At 53.2% G+C, this 25,825-nt stretch overlaps 3 protein-coding genes across 4 annotated transcripts in view; all 3 read left to right on the plus strand.

Moving 5' to 3' along the window:
• The first annotated feature begins 462 nt into the window (after positions 1-462).
• Positions 463-11,577, plus strand: WRAP53 (WD repeat containing antisense to TP53). 2 transcript variants are annotated; one of them, XM_061143372.1, is made up of 10 exons: positions 463-1,156; positions 1,311-1,409; positions 1,650-1,761; positions 9,017-9,105; positions 9,286-9,394; positions 9,502-9,634; positions 10,414-10,622; positions 10,821-10,924; positions 11,069-11,203; positions 11,316-11,577. In XM_061143372.1, exons 1-10 carry the CDS (start codon positions 753-755, stop codon positions 11,560-11,562), a joined length of 1,641 nt encoding a protein of 546 aa, XP_060999355.1. In that variant the 5' UTR covers positions 463-752; the 3' UTR covers positions 11,563-11,577. The 2 variants fall into 2 exon arrangements, with proteins under 2 accessions (XP_060999355.1, XP_060999357.1); XM_061143374.1 differs by having other exon boundaries at positions 9,304-9,394.
• A 2,090-nt stretch (positions 11,578-13,667) lies between these two features.
• EFNB3 (ephrin B3) lies at positions 13,668-19,354 on the plus strand. Its single transcript, XM_061143375.1, has 5 exons — positions 13,668-13,823; positions 15,976-16,268; positions 16,433-16,525; positions 16,630-16,734; positions 17,153-19,354. Exons 1-5 carry the CDS (start codon positions 13,702-13,704, stop codon positions 17,560-17,562), a joined length of 1,023 nt encoding a protein of 340 aa, XP_060999358.1. The 5' UTR covers positions 13,668-13,701; the 3' UTR covers positions 17,563-19,354.
• A 5,942-nt stretch (positions 19,355-25,296) lies between these two features.
• DNAH2 (dynein axonemal heavy chain 2) overlaps positions 25,297-25,825 on the plus strand; it is a 104,526-nt gene continuing 103,997 nt past the window's right edge. The window contains exon 1 of the mRNA XM_061143387.1: positions 25,297-25,387. The gene's annotated coding sequence lies outside the window, so the exon portion shown is untranslated. The remainder of the gene's footprint in view (positions 25,388-25,825) is intronic.

Consider the following 25,825-nt stretch of genomic DNA (forward strand, 5'->3'; position numbering starts at 1 on the left):
TTCACACCCTAGCTTTCTGAAGTGATTTGTTCCTTGCCTTCAATACATAGCAACCTAAGACTTAGAAGGGCAGAGACCTTGTCTGCAATCTTATTGATTGTTGTTTCCCAGTACCTACTACAGTACTGGGTAGCAAGTAAGAGTTCAATAATAAATATTTATTGAATGAATGAAAAGAGACGGGAGTTCTGAAAAATTTAGCTAATAAGATGCAAAAGAGGCGCAAAACCTGTAATATCGAATACAGCGCTGGCGCCCTCTGCCGGTTGGGGAGGGGAGTAGGTGCTTTAAGAACCTACTTAAAGCACCGAAGGCCACAGGGGGAGCTCAAGCACTTCCCGTCGAGGCAGAAGCTTTCGGACTACAGCTCCCAACAGGCACTTCAAACTTCCCAGAGCCCCAGGGCTTGATGGGAACGATTACCCGTGACCTGTTACGTTCCTACACCGCCCCTCCCTTGGGTTGCGCGCGAAGTCTGATCAGGGATGCGGGGGTCCAATGGAAAGGTGGCCCCAAATCCCGCGAGAACTGGTGGCACATAGCTACTGACTAGGCTTAGGAACGCTGTTTATTCGCTGGGCCTTGTGCCCCCTCCCGGGAAGGGGCACACACTGGAGCATTTCTCCAGCTTTGCACCCCAATCCGTGAGAACTTGGAAGCGGGCTCGGCTGCTCCGCGGGCTCGGTCCCTGGTAGCCGACGGGAAGAGGGCTGCCTGGCCGCGGCCAATGTCTGCCGCGCTTCCTCTGCAGTATGAAGACACCGGAGGCTCCACAATTAGCTCCAGACTGCCTTCCTTCAGACCAGGCCCCAGCTCCAGCCCGTCTCTCTCCTCAGGCTTCCCCGATGGATAAAAATACGGACCATGAACTGATGCCACCGCCACGCGATGGGGATGATCCGCCCCAGGTGTCCTCAGATCCCGTGGCTGGCTTAGCTCTGTCCCAGGAGCTGGAGGAAGGGGTCCCAGCGTCTCTCTCCACTTCCCTGGAAACAGGGTTTGGTTCTCCTAGTGAGCTGAACAGTCGTGTCGAGGAGAAAGAACTTTCTGAAAATGTGAGCCTTCCTGCAGAAGAAACAAACAGGCCAGAGTTAGGGCCCGGAGAAGACGTGGAAGGTGTGTCTGAAGAACTGACTTCAGAGGATGAGGGATACACGTAAGTGGTGCTGCTAGCAGTTGGCTCAGGAATCTGAGGAGATTGGGAGTGTGAGGTAATCTCATAGGCCAGTCCTCAGCCCCATTTCTCCAGGCCCGTTTCCACTTCGCTTTGGCGACCCAGGTTTGTTGTCCGCCCCCCATCTTCCTTACAGCGTTTGGAACTACAGCTTCTCCCAGGTGCCTCGGTTTCTCAGTGGTTCTTGGTCAGAGTTCATCACCCAACCTGAAAACTTCTTGAAAGGCTGTAAGTGGTAAGTGAGGATTATGGGGCAAGGAGAAAACCACGCGCAGGATTTCCACCTTAAAACAGCCCAGTTATCTGGGAGAAGGAGTAAGAATTCCTGGCCTGAGCTTCAGTTGCATTTAGGATTGTGTGTCTTCTCTCCTCAAGGTCCTAGGGGTGTTTCTCTGTCCCAGAGGTCAGCTCAGCCCTAGCCCTGCACTTGGAAGATCTAGATCTGTCCAGCTTTCTAACTCTTTCATCCTCCTAGGGCCCCTGACGGTTCCTGCATCTTGACCAATAGTGCTGATAATATTCTGCGGATTTATAACCTGCCCCCAGAGCTGTACAATGAGGGGGAGCAACTGGAATATGCAGAAATGGTAAGGGCAGGGGCTACCCTACTACTTACCCTTTAGTAACTCTGCCACTTCATCAGACATTGCACATTTAAGGCTTTCCTGTAGATGGAGAAAGAACAGTCCACATGTTTCCTGTTTCTCAGGCAGGACACTTCTTCGCCATGAGTTTCCACAAGTAATATTTCTACCCTGAATTCCGAAGTCACTTAAAAGAGATGTTTGTCTTTCTTTAGTTAGGAATATGTGTTTCCTGTAAAAGAGTCCTGGCTTTCTCACTGTGGTTTTTAATTGATTTACAGAGATGTGTTGAATGACCACCAGTAGTCACTTATTATGTTTGGTATTGGGATAAAGTGATGAATGAGACAAAGAGCTGGTTTGCTTTTTTGTGTGGGAGACAGACAACAAACGTGAAAAGCAATAAATAATGAAGTTCTTTACAGATAATAACAAATCTATAAAGGAAATAAATAAATGCCATGAAGGAAATGAATAGAACAAAGAGAGACTAACTAGAGGATGCTGCTTTATTTTTACCTATTTGTATTTTTGAATAGTGTCATTTTATTTACCTATTTATTTATTTAAACTTTATTTATTTATTTGGCTGTGCCAGGTCTTAGTTGTAGCATGCAGGATCTTAGTGGCATGTGGAATCTAGTTTCCTGACCAGGGATTGAACCCAGGCCCCCTGCATCGAGAGCTCAGAGTTTTAGCCACTGGACCACTAGGAAAGTCCTGAGGATGCTGCTTTAGATTAAAAAAAAGGTCAGGGGAGGGGCTCTCTGAAGAAGAGGCATTTAAGCTGATATCTGGAGGATGACGAGATCAGTCATGTGAAGTTTTCCAAGATGAGGCAAAAATGCTATTATACAAAGACCTAGAGCTGGGAAAGAGCCTTGTGTGTTCAAGCAATAGAAAGCAAGCCAGTGTGCCTGGACCAAGGCCAGTGAGGGGGAAAGCATGGTGAAGATGGCAAGGTGGCTGGCAGCCACATCTTGTGGGTAGGGCATTTGGAGTGTTTTGAGGAAGCCGTGGGAGAGACCAAAAGAGAGGAGTGAAATGATGGCTGAAATCTAAAGAATGGATTGTGAGTGGGCAAGAGTGGAAATTCATCCGGAGATGTATCCCACAGTCTAGGTAAAAAATGATGTTGGCTTGTGCTAGTGTGGTATCAGGAGAGATAGAGGTGGGTGGATTTGAAGTATATTTCTTAGGACTTGGAAGTCAGTTGGGTGGATGGGGATACAGTTTACTCAGAGGATATGAAGAGGTGTTGGAACGGAATTTAGGGTTGTTAGGTACTTTAAATGTGAAATGTAAACCTAAGGAAAGACTTGGAGAAGGGTGCTGGGGATATACTTTGAAAGTGGGAGAGCGTGTCGATGGTATCTTGGAATTGAGAATGGAGTCAATCTCAAGAAAGTGGAGATGGAGAAGAAGGCTCAAGCAGATGGAACGCTCCGGCACATGGAGATGGATACAGGAGAAGTTACAAAAGTGGAGGCCAAAATCATGTCTGATGATTCCGATCATGTCTAACCATGTTGAGAGTGACGGTAGGTTTAGAGAATGACCCAAGAAAACGTTAGTGACTTTAAGAAAAGCACTTTCAGAGAAATGTTGGAGGCAGAAGCCATTGTGGGAGGGTGGAAGAGGAAATTATTTGAAAGTGTTTCCCTGTGAAAGGGAGCTGAGAAATGGAATGGTGACCGGAGGGAATGTGGGGTCAAAGAAAGGTTAACAAGATGCTTCTGTGAGGTCAGGCATAACCAGTAGAGAGGGAGGAATCGCCGCTGCAAGAGAGGGCTGTGTGTGACAAAGTCCGTGCGTGACTGGGAGAAGACAGGATCCAGAGCACATTGAAGACTTTGACAGGCGCAGAATCCTTGCTCGCCGTGGGAAGAAAGGCAAAGGGGGTGTTCAGAGGCAGTTGTTTGGTCATGGGAAGATTTGGGTGTCTCAGTCTCTTGGCTTCTCAGGGAAGCATAATGGGAGGCTATCAGCTGAAGGAAGGGGGCTGTGGGGAGACAGCAGAAGGTGTGAAATGATCATTCCCCTGGGAGAAGAAAATCAAAACCACCAAGGAATGTTCGGTGTAGAGTAGCATTGCTTTTCTTTTTTTTTTTCCTGCTCAGTCGTGTCCGCACAGTCTCTGTGACCCCATAGACTATATAGTCCATGGAATTCTCCAGGCCAGAATACTGGAGTGGGTAGCCTTTCCCTTCTCCAGGGGATCTTCCCAAACTCAGGGATCGAACCCAGGTCTCCCGCACTACAGGCAGATACTTTACCAGCTGAGCCACAAGGGAAGCCCAGCATTACTATTCTTTGCTCAGTGCCCGCTAGAAATTTGTTATCCTTCATTGAAAGTGAGACCAGTTAGCGTGGTTGTGCATCTTTCCTCAGTAAGTTGACTATAGTTTCTCTGTTTGTAAAATGAGGATGGTAATAATAGCACCCACTTCATAGCATGGTGAGAATTAAAAGAATTAGGGTAAAGTGCTTAAAATAGTGCTTGGCACGTAGTCAGTGTTCAGTACACACTAGTAGTCCTTGATGTTAGTTGAGTGCAAGCATGGTCTAGGAGGAATAGGAGGTCTGGCTGGGGTTTGCCAGGACAGAAAGACCAGGGGTGTTTCGAGAGTGTCTGCCAGGGTACCCCTGTCATGGTTGACCAGCGTGTAAGGTGGGTAAGGAAATGGGTTGTAAACGGGTTTCTGATGAAGCTGAACAGTTATTGTGGTAGAAATTCAGGGAGCCGAATGGGTTGGATGTTCTTTCCCACCACCGCCCCCCACCCCCCGCAACCCAGGCCCTCCCTTGGCAGTGAAAGCACGGAGTCCTAACTGCTAGACCGGTGGGGTTTCCCTGGATGGGTTGGAGATGATGGCCAGAGATTGTGGTGATGACTCAGTTGTGGGTGTGGGCAGCTGGTCCAGAGTGGAGGTGGTGGCTGTGGGTGCTGAGGAAGTCAAGGAATGGCAGAGGGCAGGATGTTGGGCATTTTTATTCATTCTTTCATTGACTGATTCGTTCAACAAATACTCATTGAGCACAGTCTACATGCCAAGCCTGTGGGTCAGTGGGAGCGCAGGTCTTGTGAAAGAAGGGTGCCCTGTTGCAGGGATGGTCCTGAACGCCTGCCTATCCTGCACCTCTGTGAGCTCGGAGACTGCAAATATGGGAGTTCTTTGTGCAAGCTGTAAGGCACACCTCGCCCTGGTTCCTGGAATAGAAACCAGTGTCCAGAAGCCAGGACCAGTGGCCCTGCCTGAAAGTGCAGCCAGCCTGAAAGTTCAGGAGCAGGGATAGTTAGAGGAGGCTGGAAATGTGAGAGATTGAACGTTTATTGCACACACTTGTTTTAGAGAAATGAGAATGGTACAAAGGGGGAAAAGTCGTTGTTTTCCCACCGCTCTACAAAATTCAGCCCTTTATGTTTTTATACAGTCTTTCTAGTTGTTATTGTTCAGTCGCTCAGTCGTGTCCAACTCTTTGCAATCCCATGGACTGCAGCACGCCAGCCTTCCCTGTCCTTCACCATCTCTTGGAATTTGCTCAAACTCATGTCTGTTGAGTTGGTGATGCCATCCAACCATCTCATCCTCTGTTGTCCCCTTTTCCTCCTGCCCTCAATCTTTCCCAGCATCAGGGTCTTTTCCAATGAGTCAGCTCTTTGCATCAGGTGGCCACCATATTAAGAGCTTCAGCTTCAGCATCAGTCCTTCCAATAAATATTTAGGGTTGATTTCCTTTAGGATTGACTTGTTTGATATCCTTACTGTTCAAGGGACTCTCAACAGTCTTCTTCAACACCACAGTTCAAAGGCCTTAGTTCTTCAGTGCTCAGCCTTTTTTATTGTCCAGCTCCCACATCCATACATAACTACTGGAAAAATCATAGCTTTGACTCTACACGAATCTTTGTAGGCAAAGTAATGTCTCTGCTTTTTAATATACTGTCTGGGTTTGTCTTTGATTTTCTGTCATTGTCATAAGCTCTGTCCAAATACTGAAGCTTTCTATGTGGTTGTAATATTATGGTAGATGGTTTTGTACACTATTACTTTTAACAATCATATCATAAATGTTTTTTGTGGTCCTCTAGTCTTTGTGGTTATCATGCTGAATGGTTTATGATGTTGCATTGAATGCTTATGATAGTTTTCTCAACTGTTCCTCTGTTTTGGACTTTTGGATTGTTTTCAGGATTTTTTATATCATAAATCATTTTTCAGTGAATATCTCCATGTGTTTTGATGGAGATTCTTCAGAGAAACAGAGAAGTTTTATAAGTAAGAAATACCCTGGGTCGGAGAGTATCAATATTTTTTTTTATGTCTTGTAATAACAATAATCGGTTTGTTTTCAAAAGCTTTTTATGCTGTTTATTCTTTTTATTATTATTACTGTTGTTGGCAATATGAGTATACCAATTCTATCACAGTTTCACTGATTAGGTATTTTCTTTTTTAAGTCTGTATTTAATTTGTGGCATTATTGTTTCTGTTTCATGTTTTGGTGTTTTGGCCTTGAGGCATGGTATTTTCATTTTTAATGTCTGAAAGTTGGTATGGAAATGGATAGCATTTATGTAGGTGGGGAAATTGGGGGAGGGTTTTGGGGGTATTTTTGTACATCTGTGTACTGCTTCTTCTCAGCATAGTTTCCCAACTCCTCCCCTCTTTTTTCTACCTTTTCACAGAGCTTTCTGGAACTCTTGTTTCTAAGTCCCCGCCTCTTCCCTGAGTACTCTGCCTACCCTGTGGCTCTTGCCTGAGGCCTCCCTTTCCTGTACCTTCTCTAGGGGAAACTGCGAAACCTGTGTCCTACGTATCTCAGGTTGGGGAGGGGGTGTCCTCATTCTCAGATGCTATATCCAGACAATTGCTCTTTTGCTTTGTAAAAACTTCCTTTGTGGCCTAGGCTGTCTGATTCTCCCTAACTTGCTGAGTACCTTGGCACTTCAGCTCTCCTGTGCATGCCAAGTCCTTTCACCATCTTGGTGACCTTAGGTATCCAAACCAGAAACCAGGGTCTCATCCTTTAATCGCCCTCTCCTAACCCCCACATCCAATTAATTACCAAATCCTATCAAATCCACCTGATCTTTCTAATTTATCCGCTTCATTCTGTTTTAATTCAAGATGCTATTATTTTGGGCCTTATGTTATTGGGACAGTCTTCTGTTTCCATTTTCCTGTTAAAACATTTGACTACTGATTGTGCTGATTCCCCACTGTTGGGGAAACAGTGGTAAGTAAGACAGACGTGATTCCTGACTTGTGCAGAGTGGAGGCGCAGAGGGCATTTGGAACGTGGTTGAGGGGGAGGCTTCCCATGGGGAGAAGTGTCTGAGAGACCCAAAGGATGGCTCGGATTTGACCAGGAAGAGTTGTTGGGGGAAATGAGGGAAGGCTGTTCCAGACTTGGAGTCTAGTGTGTGTGAAAGCCTGCAGCCCAGGAGTGCAGTGAGTTGGCACCTTCTCAGAGCTGGGAGTCAGGATGGTAGAGTGTGGAGATGTTACAGGAAAGAAGACAGGGGTGAGGAATGAGCCTGGAGAGGTGAGTGTGGGGTAGATGCCTGGTAAGGGAAGGCTTCCTAGAAGATTGGGTTTTATACTGAGGGTTGTGGAGAAGCATTGCAATGTTTTGAGCAGGAGAATGATGTGGTATAAGAGTCCAGGGCCTTAGTGTGGCTGCAGAGTGGAAAATTGAGTGGCAGGTTAGAGTATGGGGAGGAGGGAGGCCAGGGCATGTGTAGAAACGCTGGCAAGAAGGTAGTGGCTACACGTGGGATCGAAGATAAGGAGACACGTTCAAGCGAACCTAGGAGGTGGAATCAGCAAGCTCTGGCCTTGGGTTGGACCAGGAGAGGAAATGGCGTGAAGAGAGTTGTAGTCAGGGTGCTCAGACTTCAGGCTTGAGAACGGGGTGGAGAGCCCAGGAGGAGCAGCAGATTCAGAGGCAGCAGAGGATGAGTCTATCCCGGCTAAACTGAGTTTGAGGAGCCTCTGTGATGCCCTAGTGGAACTTTCCTCCAGGCAGTCAGATGCAAGGGTTAAGAGTGGAGAAGTGGACCTGCAGTCACAGCTGGGTGACATCACCCCAAGGGCCAGCAAGTAAGTGACAAAGGACTGGTATCCTGCTGATATGAAGATTTCCTTCAAGTCAGTAAGTCAAAGACAACAACCAAGGGGAAAACTGAGCAAAAACTATGAGAAAGTGCCCTTAAAAGGAAAAATGTCTTCACCTCACTGGTAATGAGAGATGCCAGTTTAGTTTGTATGAAATACCATTTCACAGCCTTCAAATTGAGAAAAATATGGAAGTCTGGCAACAGCAAGAGAAGGCAGAGCAATGGGTGCTCCTATACGCTGCTGCGGGGAGAATAAATTGGGATGAGCACTCTGGGAAAAAATGTGACACGATCTCGTAGAGTTGGCAGAGCGCATACCGTGGAGCCCAGTGGTTTCCCTCGGTAGCAGAAACTGCAGAAAATCCCTCCCACATGTGTACCAGATTGTTAAAGCACACTCGCCAAAAACTGGGAAAACATCAGTGACTGTCAATAGAGAAGGATGCGTGAATGGAGTGCTGTGAAGCAGGGAAAATGCATGAATTCGAGCTAAGTTTGTCACCATAAATCTCATAATTGCGATGGGATGCCTACAGCTTGGTACCATTCATATTAAGTTTAAAGGCAAGCGAGACCATGCTATATATTGTCTTTCCTCTATGAATATATTCCTAAAGAAGTATACAAGAATGATAAATTCAGGATAGTGTTTTCCTCTGAAGGAGGGTTTCACTGGGAAGAGGTTTTTAACTGTTTGGTAAAATATTTTGTTTCTTAAGCTGAGTGGAGGCCTCACAGGGTTTGGTTTGGCTTTGTTTTAATACTTGCTTGTCTGAACTGGTCAATAACTTTTGTAAAGGATCCAATGGCACCTGGTAGATGGCTCGGTGGGTATTTGCATCATTGGCTGGTTCTTTGTCTCTGGGTTGGGGTGTTGTTTGTTGCTTCCTCTCTAAGTGTTGACAAAGCAAAAAGATAAATCTGTATGGCGTTTAGTGGCCCAAGTCTGATGTGAAAATCTGAGCTGAGCCTTGAATTTGAAGATCAAGATCTTGTTCTTGTATTTGCCTGATCTGCCTTCCCCTGCCTGGTTAAGTGCCCACAGAGTGTCTCCCTCTGCCATAAAGCTGCTCCAGGTCCGAGTGGGCCTCCTTTTCCTACCAGTGACCCAGGCATCTCCGCATCTCTGTCCAGGCCCCCGTCCTTCGAATGGTGGAAGGCGACACCATCTATGACTACTGCTGGTATTCCCTGATGTCTTCAGCTCAGCCGGACACCTCCTAGTAAGTGATGTCTTTTGCCTACTTTCCCTCCCCACCCGTTTTAAGGGGACTCTCTACTGAGAGACAGCTGGGGCTGTGGGGGTCTCAGGAGGAGGGAAGCTTGCTTTGCCTTTCAGATGTGAGCTGAGAGGGCCGGTCAGTTGGCTTCCTCCCCTTCCTTTGACAGCACCGGGGCCTCAGTGTCCATGTCTCTCTCAGCGTGGCCAGCAGCAGCCGGGAGAACCCAATTCACATCTGGGACGCCTTCACCGGGGAGCTCCGGGCTTCCTTTCGCTCCTATAATCACCTGGTAGGGACTCTCTGCCCAGCCCCAGGGCTTGCCCTGGCCCAGCTCTCCTTCCTAGAGAAGGAAGAGGCTCTGCGCCAGGCCTGTTTCCAGCCCTTCCCTTCCCCCAGGATGAGCTGACGGCAGCCCACTCGCTCTGCTTCTCCCCGGATGGCTCCCAGCTCTTCTGTGGCTTCAACCGGACCGTGCGTGTCTTCTCCACATCCCGGCCCGGCCGAGACTGCGAGGTCCGAACCACGTTTGGTAAGCAGTCTGCACCTCCAAGGGAGGAGAGAAAGGGGCCCAGCCAAGAGCAGAGGAGCCCTGTGGTCATGTGTGGAGCTGGGGGATTGGGGGGTTGTTATCCTCACAGCCCTGGGAGGTTGTACCCAGTAGGCAGAGGAGAAAGCAGACTCAGGGAGGGGATAAAACTTTCCCAAGGTCAAACTAGTCAAGAGCTGGTTCACTCCTGAGCCCCTCCCCTGTTGGTTTTTTACCTCTTGGTTCCCAAAGTCTTGGTTTTTTTTCAAGAAACTGGAGAAGCTGATTCCGTTTACCTATAAGTCTCAACTTTCTGACCCTTCCAAGGAAAAATTGAGGGGACTTCCCTGGCGGTCCAGTGATTAAGACTGCTCTTCCACTGCACGGGTCGCAGGTTTGATCCCCATCAGGGAACTAAGATCCTGCATGTCCTGTGGCACAGCCAAAGGAAAAAATAAAAGCAATGAAAAAAGTCATAAAAGTAATTGAATGCTTAATAGGTGTTGGACTGGGGAAAAAACTACGATGGAATTTTTTTAAAAAAGGAAAACTTGAGGTTTGAGAGGGAAGAAAGTTGGGCTTGCATCTTTTGGTCCTTTGAAGGGGATAGAAAGATTTAGGGAGCATCAGAAGTTTTCATCCTGCTGAAAATGAATGGGGTGTGGGGTACACTGAGTCCAGCACCTGGGCTCTGGAACAAGAGACGGAGGTACATCTTTGATTAGCCTGGTTAATGCTGGATACTCTTGCCCTCTCCCCCATGTTGTTCCTTCCCCTTCTAGCAAAAAGGCAGGGCCAGAGTGGCATCATTTCCTGCATAGCCTTTAGCCCAACCCAGCCCCTCTACGCCTGTGGCTCCTATGGCCGCTCCCTGGGCCTGTACACCTGGGAAGATGGCTCCCCTCTTGCCTTGCTGGGAGGACACCAAGGGGGCATCACGCACCTCTGCTTTCACCCTGATGGCAATCGCTTCTTCTCCGGAGCCCGCAAGGTAGGGTTCATATTCTGAGGTTCCAGAACAAGTGGGTAGAAGGCAAGAGTGGGGATGTAGTCTGCTATGTTGGGAGATGGGCATAAGGGAAAACATCAACCCAGCTAAAGGAGTGCTTATAACTCTGGAGGGAAGCAGGTGTGTCTTGGAGGCAGGGGAGTGGAGGGTGGATTCTAGGCTCCTGTTTTTTGTCCTCAGGATGCTGAGCTTCTGTGCTGGGATCTTCGGCAGCTTGGGCACCCACTGTGGTCCCTGAGCCGCGAGGTGACCACCAATCAGCGAATCTACTTTGATCTGGACCCGTGAGTGACTGACAGCCCTCCTTGCTGGGGCCTTGATGCCCCTGGGATGCCAGAGCCCAACTGCGTGATCCCAGCCCTTGATGGTGAAGGGTTCCTGCCCCGGGTGATGACTGCATGCCAGCAGGCCTCTCCTCTCTCTTCCAGGACCGGGCAGTTCCTCGTGAGCGGCAGCACTAACGGGGCTGTCTCTGTGTGGGACACTGGCGGGGTGGGGCTTGAGAGCAAGCCGGAGCCAGTGCTGAGTTTCCAGCCTCAGAAGGACTGCACCAATGGCGTGAGGTCACGAGTCAATTTTGCACATCTGGGGGCTCGGTTTGGGAGGGAGGTAAACCTGAGGGAGTGGGCATCCTGGCTTAGGGAACTGACCAGCGCCACCCATCTCTCCCTATAGCCTGCACCCTAGCCTGCCTCTGCTGGCCACCGCCTCCGGGCAGCGTGTGTTTCCGGAGCCCACAGAGAGTGGGGATGAGGAGGGGGAGGAAGTGGACCTTCCTCTGCTCTCCATGCGCCACGTGCACCTCGAATGTCAGCTTCAGCTCTGGTGGTGTGGGGGGGGCCCAGACACCAGCATCTCAAATGCTCACCAGGAGGAGATGGGACAGGGAGGGACAGAAGGAGGTGGGGGCGAGTTTACATAAAAAGATTTTATATGATACTAGAGTCTTTGTGTCTGTTTGGGGAGGCAGATGATGGAGATGAGGTTGGGAGGGGTACCAGTGGGCTCCGGGGTCCAGCAGCGGGGACTGGCATAATATTCCTGAAACCAGGGTTGAGAGGCGGGACTAGGCGGGAACCAATGGGGCTGCGAAGCTTGGTGTGAAGTCAAGCCAGTGGGGGGTGGGGCCTCATGCCATTGACTGGCGGGTTGCTAGGCAACTTGGTAAACTGAAGGGGGGAAACCTGTTTGAAATCTCACTCCCAAGGTGGGGGCGGCAGGGGTCAGGGTGAGTGTGACTGAGCAGGAGTGGCAGGAGCTGTGTGTCAGACTGTTGGGTGTGACTGTGAGACTGTGCAGACGGTGACAGACGAGACAGCCGCTTTCTCCCGCTCGACACTATTTACCATCATTCTGCAGCAGAGGGACCGTTAGTCAGCTCTGGGGGAAGGCGAGCCAGAGGACCGCCTCCTCTCCCCTGGACTCCTCGAGAGGCAGGTGACTGAGTAGCCAGAGTCAAGGGCACACACGAGAGAGTAAAGGTGCCGAAAACCACAGACGTCACGTTCTGTATTCCCGTTAGATGCGCGGCAAGGGCGAGAGTCATTCAGCAGCTGTCACTCGTCTGGTTTCCCCATTTATCTGCTCTGTCTTTGGTTGGGGGGTGGGGGGAGTTGTTATTTCAAGCAGTGGCTCCACGCTTCCCCTCTACACACACCTTGCCAGACACTGAGAAGGGGTCTCTGAAGAGAGACTGTCAGCAGAGAGTTTGATTGTGGACTCCCAGTCTGCGGGGAGAACGGGACGCCTGTGATGACGACTGGAGAGGAGCGAGGAATGTCACCTCTGCCCAGAGGTGCTGAAAGCCGGGGCTCTTACACCCAAAAAGGCAAAGCCTCTTCCCTTCCCCCAGGATAATTGGAAACAGCCCTTCCGGCTGAACGCGGGTTTGGGGTTGTAGATTCTGCCTTTCCTCTCCAGACCCGTTTCTCCCTACAACCATCTAAGAAGGGCCCGCGTTTACCCCCTGATCTCTTGCCTTTCATCAACCCCCAGGTAGCAGTAAAGAGTCGGGGAGCTGTGACAAGGGACCCCAGGACTGGGAGTTCGGCAGTCAGGGTTTGGTTTCAGCTTCATCCCAGATTCTCGGTGTGACCTTGGGCAAGTCGCAGGGCTTCCCCAGCCTCAGTTTCTTCATCACTGCAATGGGGATCCTTCAGCTCTGCCCCTCCCACCTCACACAGGTAGTCTAGACAAACCACTCCGCTTGCTCCCGTAAAGTGCGGAGCCTTCAAGGTTATTATTATGCTCTCCAGACCTCCCAAGAGCAGCGCTGTTGTTTTGGGATGGGGGAGGAGGAGGCTGCGGGAGGGAAAGGGGCTGGGTTCCTCGGGATGTAGAGGGCGAGAGAGCCTTTCTGGATTTGAGAGAGCGGAAGATTCCAGCCGTCCGGGCGATCCCTGGGCAGGAGTGGAGGTGGGCAGAAACTAAGCCAGAGACCGAGAGTCACAGAGACAAAGGGGGCGTGAGAGACCGCAGGGGAGCGAGGCGGGGCGCGGGGTGAGACGGCTGGGCGGGCGGGAGGTGCGCGAGGTGAGGGGGGTGGGGGACATGGGCTGCGATCCTGCCGCCCGCTCCGACTCGGGCTCCAGCTCCGGCTTTTCCCTCCGCCATCCTCTCCCCCTCCCCGCCTCTCCTTTAACTCCCCCCTCCTGAGCTCGGGACTGGTTTCCTCCCTTAGCCCGCTGCCCTCAATCCCAGCGAGGCTGGGGCTCCGGCTCGGCGCCCCTTTCCCCGCTCCCTTCCCTGGCGCCCCATGCCGCCCCCGCCCGGCCCCCAGCTCCCCCAGTCCCCTACTTAGGCCCTCTCGCCGATCCCGGGGTGCCAGCGCGTGGGCCGGGGGCATAGGGCGCCTGCAGACCGCCCCTGGAAGGGCTCCTGCGGGCTGAGCGCTCCGGAGCGGGGGCACAGGCGGAGCAGGAAGCAGGTCCGCGTGGGAGCTGGGGGCATCGGCCACCCGGGCGGCCCGGGCAGAATAGCCCGGGCGGCCAAGGCAGTCACCCCTCAGGGGTGAGCGACTTTGGGGGAGTTGGTGCCCCGCCCCCCAGGCCTTGGCGGGGTCATGGGGGCCCCCCATTCTGGGCTGGGGGGCGTGCGAGTCGGGGCCCTGCTGCTGCTCGGGGTTTTGAGGCTGGTGTCTGGGCTCAGCCTGGAGCCGGTCTACTGGAATTCGGCAAACAAGAGGTGAGCGCCCTGGGCTGGGGAGACCCCCACACCTCCTGGGCAGGAAGGTTGGAAGCTTTGGGGACTTGGGGGAGCTGGGTTCTCTGAGCTGGGAGGAGGCCGGAGGGAGGGTGCTGGTGCGTGGATGTGAGCTGATGGGTTACCAGACAGAGGTGATCTTGGGAGCCAGATTCGCAAGTGGCACGCAGAGCTGGATGTGGGTGGTGATAGCCATGTGTCAAGAGTTTGAGAGACCCCTAAGGGGCAAGGATTTGAAAGTTCCTGGGTAACCCGGAGGGCCGGGGAGTGGTTATTTGGGTTTGTGGGAGACTCGAGTGGTGTCAGGGGCTGGGCTTACAGGGAGCCTGGTTAATGTCAGCTCTCAGGAGAGCAGCTGAGTAGGTGCTGCTGAGGCGCTGAGAGGAAAGGGGGGTGCCTCCTTCCCCAGAAGGGACTCAGTGGTGGAGATGCGAGGGGAGGGGCTCAGGTTGGGGTTTCAGGGACAACTCGCCCATGCCTGTTTGACTCTTCTTCACTCATCCATCTCCCCACTTATGCCCACAGAGGGTCGGTGAGCCCTTGGTGGAACAATTTCCCAAGCAGAAGATTTTGCTCCCTTCCTGGCTTGGGGATTTCTCGCTGGAAGAAGTCTGGAGCCCCTTAAAGCCCCCATGTTCTCTCTTGCATCTGGAGTCTTGAGGACTCGGTTGCCCCTTCCCCCATCTCTGCTGCAAGCTCTTCCATCAGACCTCTGTCCCGTGACATACTTCCTTTGCTCTGAAGAAAGGCCAGGGGTCAGGTGAAACTTCAAGCCACGCAGAGTAGGACAGAACCCTTGGGAGGTCCTCCAGTTCCCTTGACTCCATGCAGATCTCATTCCCCATGAACAAGAGTTCTGGGTCTTGAAAACTTCCTACTTACCTGGGGAGGCTGTGTGAGGCCATAGGAAGAGGTTGTTCTTTGGAGCGCATAACCTTCTAAGTCTTAATCCTAGCTCTGTGGCTTTTGGCCGTGTGGCCTTGGGCAAGTCACTTAACCTTTCCAAGTTTGTATCCTCAGTCCTTACAGCCTTTATGAAGATTAGAGGTAAGGTATTTGAACACATTATAAGCTCATTAAAGGAGAACAAGGGTGATTGTTCTTTGGCCTCCATCACATTTCCCTGGCCTGGCCGCCTCCCTCCCCTTTCTCTTGGGGTCTAATCTCAAATATCTTTTCTTCTCTCAGTCTCCTACCCACCAGCTCCCACGTGCAGCTGGAGTATCAACTGCAGTGTGAGGATATAAGTTGGGCTTATTCTGATAGAGTTGAAAAAAGGGAGTTAGTGTTCTGGGGGCTCTTTGGGATGTTGGATGGGAGGGAGTCTGGGAAGATACCAGCAGCAGTCTCCTGTGACCAAGTTTAGAGACCCTGTCTGCCATTCATGCACAGGTAGGGGCTGCAGTTGTTGGGACGTTACGCTAGTGGCCACTGGGGCCAAGGGAGACGTGGGCTTCTGTCAGCTGTGGGTAGAATAGTCTGCTCTTTCCATTCCAAAGCAATAGGTCACTTTCCCTAGGAAGTGCAGGACCTGGTGGAAGATGGGTGCTGAGCAGGGTAAAATCCGGGGCATCTGGCCCACAGACCCTAGTTCCCATTAGCCCCGTTTAGGGCCATTGCCAGGTTTGCCTCCTGTCACATTGCCTGGCCAACTTGGGTCACTGGATCACCTTCCATACTCTTCTCCCATCCTGCCCCCTATGCCCTGAAATCCCTGAAATTCAGTGGTGGCCTGGGGGAGGGGAGGCTCTGCCCCCATCGTTGACTGCCATGGAATAGTGAAATCACCTGGGAGGGTGGGCTGTGTGGTTCCAGAGAGGCCAGCTCCTTGGTAACTGGCATCCTGTTGCCATGGCAACAGGGCTGGTGATGGAGCGAGAGATGGCAGTGTGCATGTGGTGAGGGCGGGCTGAAGAGTGCATTTGGGCACACCAAGGGGCAGGAGACCTCTGAGCCGGGCTTCCTGCTGCTTCCTCGACATGAGCTTCCAGAGCCCTTAGTGCCTATGCTGTCAGAACAGACTCCCCACTCAGACAAAGGCTGCCCTGCAGGGGTGAGGGGTGAGGAGGGCAAAGCTTGGGGACCAGGCCTCTGACACCTCTCATCCTTGTCCACCTCGCCCTCCTCCCCACAGGTTCCAGGCAGAGGGTGGTTACGTGCTCTACCCTCAGATCGGGGACCGGCTAGATCTGCTCTGTCCCCGGGCCCGGCCTCCAGGTCCCCACTCCTCTCCTAATTATGAGTTCTACAAGCTGTATCTGGTAGGGGGTGCACAGGGCCGGCGCTGTGAGGCACCCCCTGCCCCAAACCTCCTCCTCACTTGTGACCGGCCAGATCTGGATCTCCGCTTCACCATCAAGTTCCAGGAGTATAGCCCTAACCTCTGGGGCCACGAGTTCCGCTCACACCACGATTACTACATAATTGGTACTGCTGGGCAGAGGGCAGGGTCTAGTGGGAAGGCACCCCTGGGATTGAGGGCAGATAAGGGAAGGGACCCCTGGAGCCACCTTGGGTGGTGTTGGGGCCAGGCGTGGAGATGGAATAGGGGTAGCTCTGAGCACCAACTTCTCCCTCTGGTTCTCTTCCAGCCACATCAGATGGAACCCGGGAAGGCCTGGAGAGCTTGCAGGGAGGTGTGTGCCTCACCAGAGGCATGAAGGTGCTTCTCCGAGTGGGACAAAGTGAGCGTGGCACACCTGCTAAGGGCTGAAGGAGGCTGGGGCAGTATATTCATGGTCAGGGGGCTGCTGTCTCAGCCCCTCTCTCAGGTCTTCCCCATCTCCAGGTCCCCGAGGAGGGGCTGCCCCCCGAAAGCCTGTGTCTGAAATGCCCATGGAAAGAGACCGAGGGGCAGCCCACAGCCTGGAGCCCGGGAAAGAGAGCACTGCAGGTAGGAACCAGGGGTCCAGCCTCCTGCCTTCCCTCCTCCTCTGCTCTCAGACCCTAGCTGCCCTGCTGCCACCCTCTCCCTCCCTCTGCAGTTTTGGGGGCAATGATACAGGAAAGAGGAGAAAAGAAGATGGGAGGGTGGGACGGGAATGGAAGCCAAATGAGGAAAAGACTCAATTAGAACTAATTAGCCAAGTCAGTGCTTCAATCAGCACTGTCAGAGAAGGGGGGAGGACTGCCTGGCACGGGTTGAAGGGCTGGACACACCTGGATTTGGAATGGGGCTTGGCAGGGAGGGGAAGGGCTTGGGGTCCCCAAAGGGCCTGAGCCCATGGGAACCCCCGAGCCTGGGTGTCCAGATGCCCAGGTGGCTCCTTCAGCCCCTCCCCCTCTTTCCTCCTTCACCCCTTCCCTGCCAGGTGACCCCACCAGCAATGCAACCTCTCGGGGTGCTGAAGGCCCCCTGCCCCCTCCCAGCATGCCCGCAGTGGCCGGGGCAGCAGGGGGGCTGGTGCTGCTCTTGCTGGGCGTGGCAGGGGCTGGGGGTGCCATGTGTTGGCGGAGACGGCGGGCCAAGCCTTCGGAGAGTCGCCACCCTGGTCCTGGCTCCTTCGGGAGGGGAGGGTCCCTGGGCCTGGGGGGTGGAGGCGGGATGGGACCTAGAGAGACTGAGCCTGGGGAGCTAGGCATAGCTCTGCGGGGTGGTGGGGCTGCAGACCCCCCCTTCTGTCCCCACTATGAGAAGGTGAGTGGTGACTATGGGCATCCTGTGTACATCGTGCAGGATGGGCCCCCCCAGAGCCCCCCAAACATCTACTACAAGGTATGAGGGCTCCTCCGACCTGGGTCTCCTGGATCCAGCCCTTTGTGGGGTGCTCCTCCAGTTTAATTCATGGTTTGAGGGACACCTCTAGCATCTCCTTGGCCCCCTTTGCCCCATCAGCTCCTCTGCTCCTCCTGGCTCTTGCCTCTCCTCCACTTTTAGGATTCCCTGAGACATCCACCCAACTACCGCCTGCCCTCTGGTTGGCTGTGTGTACCCTTCTGTCTCTGTGTTTCTGGGTCCTGTTCCCCTGGGGAGGAGGCAGAGATTCAGGCTCCTCCTCTGATCATGACCCAGAGATCCTTGTTCCCCTCACCCACTGAGAGCTAGGGGTGGGAACAGTCTGTCTTTTGGTTGGTACTTCTCCTCTTTCTGCCTCTCACTGTTTTTCTCTTCTCCCTCTCTTTTATTTTCTTTCTCTCTCCTCTGTCTCTAGGTCTGTTCCTCTTCCCTAGCATCCTCCTACCTGTATCTCCTTTTACTTACCCTCTTGGCTTCTTATCCTGTGCCCCTCCCATCTCCGGGGTCGGGGCTTCAAAGCATTTCTCCCCTCAGCTCCCTCTTCTGACTTCTCTTACCAACCACTCCCCTTAGTCTGCCAAAAATGGGGGCCTTATGGAGAAGGCTCTGGCATTCCACCCCAGCTCAGGGCATGGGCAGCAGGACTCCTCCTCTGCCCTGCCCCAGGCCTCTACATACTTACTCCAGCCATTTGGGGTGGTTGGGTCAAGACAGCTACCATGAGAAGAAATATGCTGTTTTGTCCAGTGGCCAATAGCAAGCTATGAACCGGTTGGGACACTTATGGACTTGGTCTGATGCTGAATGGGCCACTTGGGACAGGAAGTGACTTGCTCCAGACAAGAAGTGACCAGGCCTGGACAGAAGAGGCCTGGGAAGTGGCAGAAGCAGTGCAGCAGGAACTGGAAGTGCCTTCATCCAGGACAGGAAGTAGCACTTCTGAAATAGGAAGTGGTCTGGCTGGAACCGGAAGTGGCTTAGTCTGGGGGGTGGGGGGAGGTGGATGGTTCATACTCTGTGGAGAAGGGAGGGGGGGCAGGAAGAACTTCCCATTTCAGGAGGAAGCTGGAACTTAACTCTAAAGAAGATCAAGTGGACTGAGGAGGGTCTTCCTAGTATTCAGTGGCTTGTGCCAGGATCCCCCTTCCCCTGTTCTCTGTGCTGCTTTTAGGACAGCTAAGGTGACTGCCATCTGCTGTGGCAGGCTCAATTTGTCTTGTTTTTCCCTTTCCATATGCCAATATAGTCTCTGTTACCCAACAGGGTGACCCCAAGAACCCATGTGTTTTCCCCAGTAACCCAGATGGCTGTCTTGTTCATCATATCCTCCATATCCTACTCCCTTCAAACTCAACACAGCTCCCTTCTTAGTGACCAAAATGGTGGCCTACTGACTGGTCTAGCTAATGGTGGTCCTTAGCAACAGCCACTCTTTTCACAGTGACCAGCTGATACCTCTTCCAGCCCTCTAGTGCACAATTGGATGTTGCCTCAGTTTCCTCCCAGCTCATTTCCATTAGAGCAGAGCTGCCCTTGGGCATCACATCGGCCACCTCAATCACCAGCCAAATGGTTGCTTTGTCCACCAGGGGTCATCTCTCTGGTGCTGTAGTTCCCAGCTCCTTCCTGATTTTTCTAATCACTCCTTCCAGGGAACAGGAAGTTGATATTGCCATGGGGGAGGTGGCGGTATATGGCCGTCATCTCAATAGTTTTACTGTAAAAGGGAAATTTGAACAACAAAAACCAAAAGAAAAAAAAAAAGAATAAAAAAGTTGAAAAGTTGACAAGAAGGCTGGAAAATGTTTGGACATGAATTGGGATGGGGAACTGGTGGTTAGAATGACTTTCCAGCTGAGGGTTGGACTGCATGAAACCAAGGGAGAGGGTTGGGTGGGATCACTGAGGTGGATAATGCATGATGTGCTGGGGGAGGGGGATGGGATGGGTAAGGCGGTGAGTGAGAAGGCTGAGGCAGGCAGCCACTTCCAATGGAGGGAGAGAAAAAACCCAGGTGGGAGTGGGAGTTGCCAATACATCCTATTGGGGCTGTCCAAATATACATTCAAACATGGGAGAAAGCCTAAGTATCTATTGTTAAACCAAAGTACCAGACTCAAAGCAAGTCTCAGAAACGAAGTGGAAAAAACATGTTCACATATTCAGTCTATACTCTCCTCCCCTGACCCAAGGCAGTTGTATGTCCAGAAGACTCAGGGACCCAGGCATCAAGCTGCCTATCCCCTGGGTCCCTGTGTACCCATAACCCAGGCTCTTCTCCCCATAAAACTTGGGTGCCCAGCCCCCTAGACTCAGCCCCATTCTCTAGTCACAAAAGCAGCCATCAGGAGCATCGCTGGAGCCAGTCGGCAGGGGTCACAACCTCTGCCCTGCCCGCCCCTCCCTGACTTTAGGTCCCCTCCCGCTGTCTCCCATCTGCCTGGAGGTCAAGGGGTCCTCCTGGCCCGCCTCTATCTGGTGGGACCCCTGCCCCTCCCCCTGTCTGAGCAAGATGCCTGGGTCCCAAGAGGTGCAGGTGCTATAGGAGGGGAGTTGAAAACTGAAAGGCCAGGTGCTGGGCTGTCTGGAATCTACTCCTGCCTTCTAAGCCTGCACTGGAGCTTGCCTGAGGTGGGGAGGCTGGAGGCGGGTGTGGAAGGGCTGGTCCCTGCCCCTTAGTGGGGGTTGGTTGTCATGGCAACATCCCCTTCTCCACACAATGGGAAGCCCCCCTCAGCCTCCCGCGTGGATGGAGCCGACAGCCCCATCGCTGGCTATCAGCCTCAGGGACTTGGCAACCGTCACTATGGCAACCCAGAGCCCAGCAACAGGGCCCAGTGAACGAGGGAGGGGTCCATGACTGGGGCAGGGCTGTGTGTGAGAGGGGGCAAGAGAGCCAAGGAAGACTCCCCCTATACATATATCCAGAGGAACAGGTGGAGAGAAGAGAGGGAGAGCAGTGGGGATAAACAGTCTCCGTGACAGACAAACATCTCACCAAAGCAGCCGAGACATCACAACATGCTGAGAGACAGGAAGACACCTGGGGACAGATGCACAGCTGGGGAGAGGAACAGCGCATTCTGCAGTCCCTGCACTACCCTGGGATACACCCCCTCAGAGCACTGGCATCTATGGTCTCTCCCTCCCCCGACACTGACAACACAAGACCTACAGTCTTCCACATGTGTGGTGACTTGTGTGTCTTTTGAGCTATTGATATTTGAAAGCTCAGGTGACTTCATACAGGACACACGCCATCCTATTTGCTTTCTAGGTTCAAATACACAAACACACTCCCAGGGTAACAGTTATAACAGAAAGAAGAGGGGCAGGGAAACACTCATTTATTCATTCATTCACTCAGCATCATATTAAATGTCTACTTGGTTCCAGGTACTATTTCAGTCACTAATAGTATGAGGTGAATAAGGCAAAGTCTCTGCTTTCATGAAGTTCACATTTTGGCGGAACAACATAATAAAATTTCTGGTAGTGATAAGTGATCTAAACAAAACAGCAAGGGGAGGCAGAGGGTGGAGGGTATCAGGGAGATACTTCAGGTTAGGAGGGTCTCTCTGAAGAGGGAAATTTGCTCAAGACCTTGAATAATGAGGAGTAAGGAAGACAGGCAGGCTTCCCAGGAGGCGCTAATGGCAAAGAACCTGCCTGCTAATGCAGGAGATCCAGGAGATGTGGGTTTGATCCCTGGGTCAGGAAGATCCCCTGGAAGAGGGCATGGCAACCAGTCCGGTATTCATGCCTGGAGAATCCCATGGACAGAGGAGCCTGGTGGGCTTACAGTCCATAGTGTCTCAAAGAGTCTGACACAAGTGAAGCAACTTAGCTCGCACACAAGGAAGGCAGACACTATGGGAAGGGCAGAGCAGAAAGAGGGAACGGAAAGTGCGAAGCACAGAGGGGAAATCTAGGTGGGCTTGAGAATAGCGAGAAATACATCACAGCCACACACATATTCTAGATGTGTCCTGTCCTTCCCCAGCCTCAGCCTGCAGGGTAGCAAATGACTAAGGAAGAATCCACATTTAGAAAGCTGATCTACTTGGTCTTCTATGTTGTCCCCTTTGTTTCTTGTGCAGATGTGAGTTGTGTTTTCCTCAACTAAATTTTATACTCTGGGAGGGCAAGGATGATGCCCTGAGATTTTGGGCTGCTGGGACAGAGTTCAGAGCAGGCAGGCAGAGTGGAAGTAAAGGATCTGAGAGAGCTGGGGACCACAGAAGGTAAAGCCCTCACCCAGCATAGGATGGAGGCTGCCCTGGGGGCTCTGCTGCAGATGGAAGCTCAGACTTTTCTATCCTTCCAAACAGAAGCAGGATGTAAATTAAGTTGAAGTGTTTATGTTTGTGTATATGGTCAGCATTGAGGGTTTTAAGAAAAGGAGAATAGAGCAAAGGGTTGCAGTGGGAATTTCTGATGGAGGATGATTGACACCACAATTGGAAATTTAGTTAGAATGAAAAACAGAGCTTTCTAAAGGGAATCATGAACATGGGGCATCCCCTTCCCCAGAGAGAGTCGTTTCAAGATCTGTAGGCAGGCTGGGAGAAATGTGGCAGGCTGGTTTGGAGGCAGGGGGTTGGCTGAGATGGGTTGAAGGAGTTGGGTGGGGGTAGGGAAAAGGATGCAGACTAAATGGGAGGGAAAACTTAGCATGGGAGAGATGTTTAAAAGGTAGCATGGAAGGTGAAATCCTGAAGGGAGTTTTGAGGGGACCAGGTCCCTGGGTCCCAGAAGGATCGAATCCTTTTGTGGCCTGGCTCTCCCACTTCCTTCAGTTGCCATCAAAAACTCAGGCATGGGTTCCCTCCGATCCCAGTGGCTGGTGGTGGTGGCGGGCGGGGGAGAGGGTAGATTGAGCGGCCTGGGGGGCGGCAGCTGGTGAGTGGGGAGGAAGCTGTGTGCTCAGCAAACAGCAGCCTCAGTGCCCAGGGGCTGCCTCCTCCCTCATCAATCAGCTCAGCCAAATGTCCTTGCATTCCCACCACCCCAAGGGGACTGGGGCTGGGCCAGGGTCCCCAGGGGAGTGAGATGGGATGGGTGGGGGGAGATGGGGGTGGTGCTTGGCTCCCCATCTCTTGGCTTCTGTTCTCTCTTCTCCTGGAAACTCTCAGCTCCTCCCGTCATGGAACAGACTCCCTCCTGGCTGTGACCACCGACCACCACCGTGAGGGCATCAGCTACAAATCACCTGTGGGGGTCTGTGGAGGGGCAGGATGTGGGAGGAGAGGAGGGATGAGTCAGGGCTGAAGAGGAATCTTGTTCTGGTTCTCACGGGACTGGCCCAGGGTAGTCAGCAGGGAGGCTGCTGGCACAGAGGCTTTGTGCTCCCTGCTGGCCTCTCCATCCCTGATGATGCCATGGACAGCAGGCTGAGACCTGGACCCCGGAAATGCCCTCCCACTACCCACCTTGTCCTAGCCCCCAGCCCTTATCCTCTGCTTCCTACCACCATCCAGAGGACCAGCCCCCAGCTTACCCTAGATCTGCTGCTCCCCTTTGGGGACTGGGGCCTCCAGACCTTAGCCTCTGGCTCCCTCTCCCTCCTCCTCAGCCCTTGCTCCCCTCAGGGACCCAGGCGTCCTGCCCGCTCCCTTCACCATAACAACCATTCTTTTGGAATTGCTTAAGACTTTAATATCATTTCATTAAATCAGCTAGTTCAGAGAAGGTTGGGGGCACAAAGAGCCTGGGGTGGGCAAAAAAGGGCCAAGGTAGGGGGGCTGCAGGGGAAGAGCCCCCTCTCTCCGTGGAGATGGCTCTGAGAAATCAAATATTGACAGTGAGAGAACAGAACTTATTAAAGCTGGGACAGGGGTGTGTGTGTGTGGAGCTGTGGGAATGGCCGGATGCCTGGGTTCTGAGGGTAACGAGGGCTCTGGGAGGAGGGACACCCTGAAGCAGTGTGGTACAACTCTTCTGCCCATTTCCACTGCCAGGTACTGAGTCTTGCTACCCTGGCTATTTCTCAGCTGTCTCCTAGAGTCCCTGGGGACAAGACCCCCATCACAGATGTGGTTGCCCCCCCCCCCCCTTCAGCCCTTCCCCCTACCTCCACCTCTGTTGATGAGCTTCAGGAGCATTTAATCGGATTGAGCAGTAATTAGTAAAGCGAGATGTTTGATTACCTGTTTAGCATAATGTAGGGGGCTGGGATCCCTAGGCACAGCCAAGGTTGTGGGGGGAGGGGATCAGAAAAGAAATGGGGTCTACACAACATTCCTTTCCCTGAGGGAGCCATGAGCCCTGCTTATAAGTCTCCCCATCTTCTGCCTCCCCTCAAATCGTCACTCCTTTGGGACTCCTCTCTGGGGGATCTGACCAATCACGTCACCTCTCTGCCACCCACTGCCTAACTGGTTAGCAGGGTAGCCCCGCTTGCTGTGCAGCTGGTTGTGGGGTGTGGCAGGACCCCCCTCTCCTTCAGTCCTTGCCCTCAGCAACATGAGTGTGGGCTGAGCAGGAGCCCAGACACCCACTTTGAAGATAATGGGGGGGGGGGGGGATGCAAAGGGTAGAGGTTGTCAATTCTGGAAATAAAAATGGGGTAGGTAGGATGGTGAGGTCAGAGCTGGGTCCAGGTGTGGATTAATCCACAGGCCCTTCAGGAGTACCGGGGACTGCCACTCCTCGCCCGCCAGAATACTGGCATAATGAGACCTGTCAGGTGTGAACATCAACCAGGAAAGGGGGGAACTGAGGTGCCAGCTTCGCTCCTCATCCAGCAAAGAAATTGTCATCAATTTAGCTCCTCATGGAAATGTAATCAGTGGGCTCGCTGCTGGCTTTGTCTTAATTAGGCACTATTGATGGAAGCAGGGAGGGTGCCCTCCCATCCCCCTGACTCGCTTCCTCCCTAGGTCTCCCAGCCCTCCCTAAAGCTTCTACCGCCCCAGGTACAGCTCAGTCTTCCAGGCGCCTCTTCCGGCAATCCCAGCCTGCAGCGCCCCCTAGCATCCGCCGCGGTCTGCCCCTCCTCTCACACCCTTCTCCTCCCGCTTCCCCAGGACTCAGCCTTTGTTCTTATGGAGAGCCGAGCCCCTCCCCGGCCCGGTCACCTTCCCCAGAGAGTCCCCGCCTCCTGTCTCCCCCAAAACGAGCGACGCTTTCTAAAGTCAATCCTCAGATTCCAAAAATTCCAGTTCCGTTCTTCCTTCCCTCCCCAGCCCCGCGCTGCCCGGCGAGCCTAGACCCCAGTCCGAACTAAGAAGGGGGATCAAGCGGGAGGGCAGGGGTGCTCCAGCCCCGGTTTTTCCCCCGGACTCAGCTGCAGTCACGGCTGCCTCGAAATCCTGGAGCTCCTTCTAGAGCGCGTGTGAATCTAGTGGGCGGGACCTCGGGCGCCATCTGCTGGACTCGCCCGGGATGGAGCCCGCAGACCCGGGCGCGGGGTCGGGTGCTTGGGGTTCCCCCAGCCTTTTCAGTTGTTTCCAAGGGTTGTTTCCAGCTCCAGTCCGTCCAGCCCGTTCCCAGACCAGGCCCCCTGCGCCCCTCCAGCTTGCCAGATTTAGCTGCTTTCCCTTGCCCCCCAGCCTTCTTGCCCCGGGTCCCCGCCTGGGTGACGCGGTCGAAGCCGGGCAGGGAGCCGCGGACCGGGGTTTCTCTGCGCCTGCGCAGAGGAGGCTGGTCCCCGCCAGGCTCGCGCTCCCGCCACTCAACCCCCCGCCTCCACGCCCAGGGTTGCCGAGGCGACGCGTGCAGGCGCTGGCCCGAGAAAGTCACGCGGGGCAACTTCTTAGCTAGAGTGACCGTTCGGTCGGTCTAGGGAGGAGAGGGTCGGCATCGTGAGGTGTGTGTTGGGGGCAGCGGGAAGCGGGGAGAGGAAAAGTGCGAAGCCTATGGGGAGAAGGGGCAGTGGGGAGGGGGTGCGCGGGAGAGTTGTGGGGGGGACGGGGAAGAAGGGGCAGTTGTGGGGGAGGGGAGAGGAAGGGACAGTTGGCAGAGGAGAAGAAGGGCCAACTGGAGTCGAAATGAGGAAGCGGGGACAGTTGTGACAGTTGTGGGAGGAAGCACCTGTGGGAGGTTTGCCCACTGGTAGCCACTGGTGGTTGGAGGAGGTGGCCGGCCCGCTGCCTTCTTTACTGAGAAATAGAGCGAGTCTAGTAGAAAGCGCCTCCTTGGGCCACGGTGTGGGATCCGGGGGTGAGCCCCTAAGGGAGGGGGCTCCCAGCCTGGCCGGCGGAATGTTCCTGAAGCTCCCGCCGCTGGCAGGGAAGCACAGCCTGAC

The sequence above is a fragment of the Dama dama genome, chromosome 5, assembly GCF_033118175.1.
Source record: "Dama dama isolate Ldn47 chromosome 5, ASM3311817v1, whole genome shotgun sequence".
NCBI classification, from domain to species: Eukaryota; Metazoa; Chordata; class Mammalia; order Artiodactyla; family Cervidae; genus Dama; species Dama dama.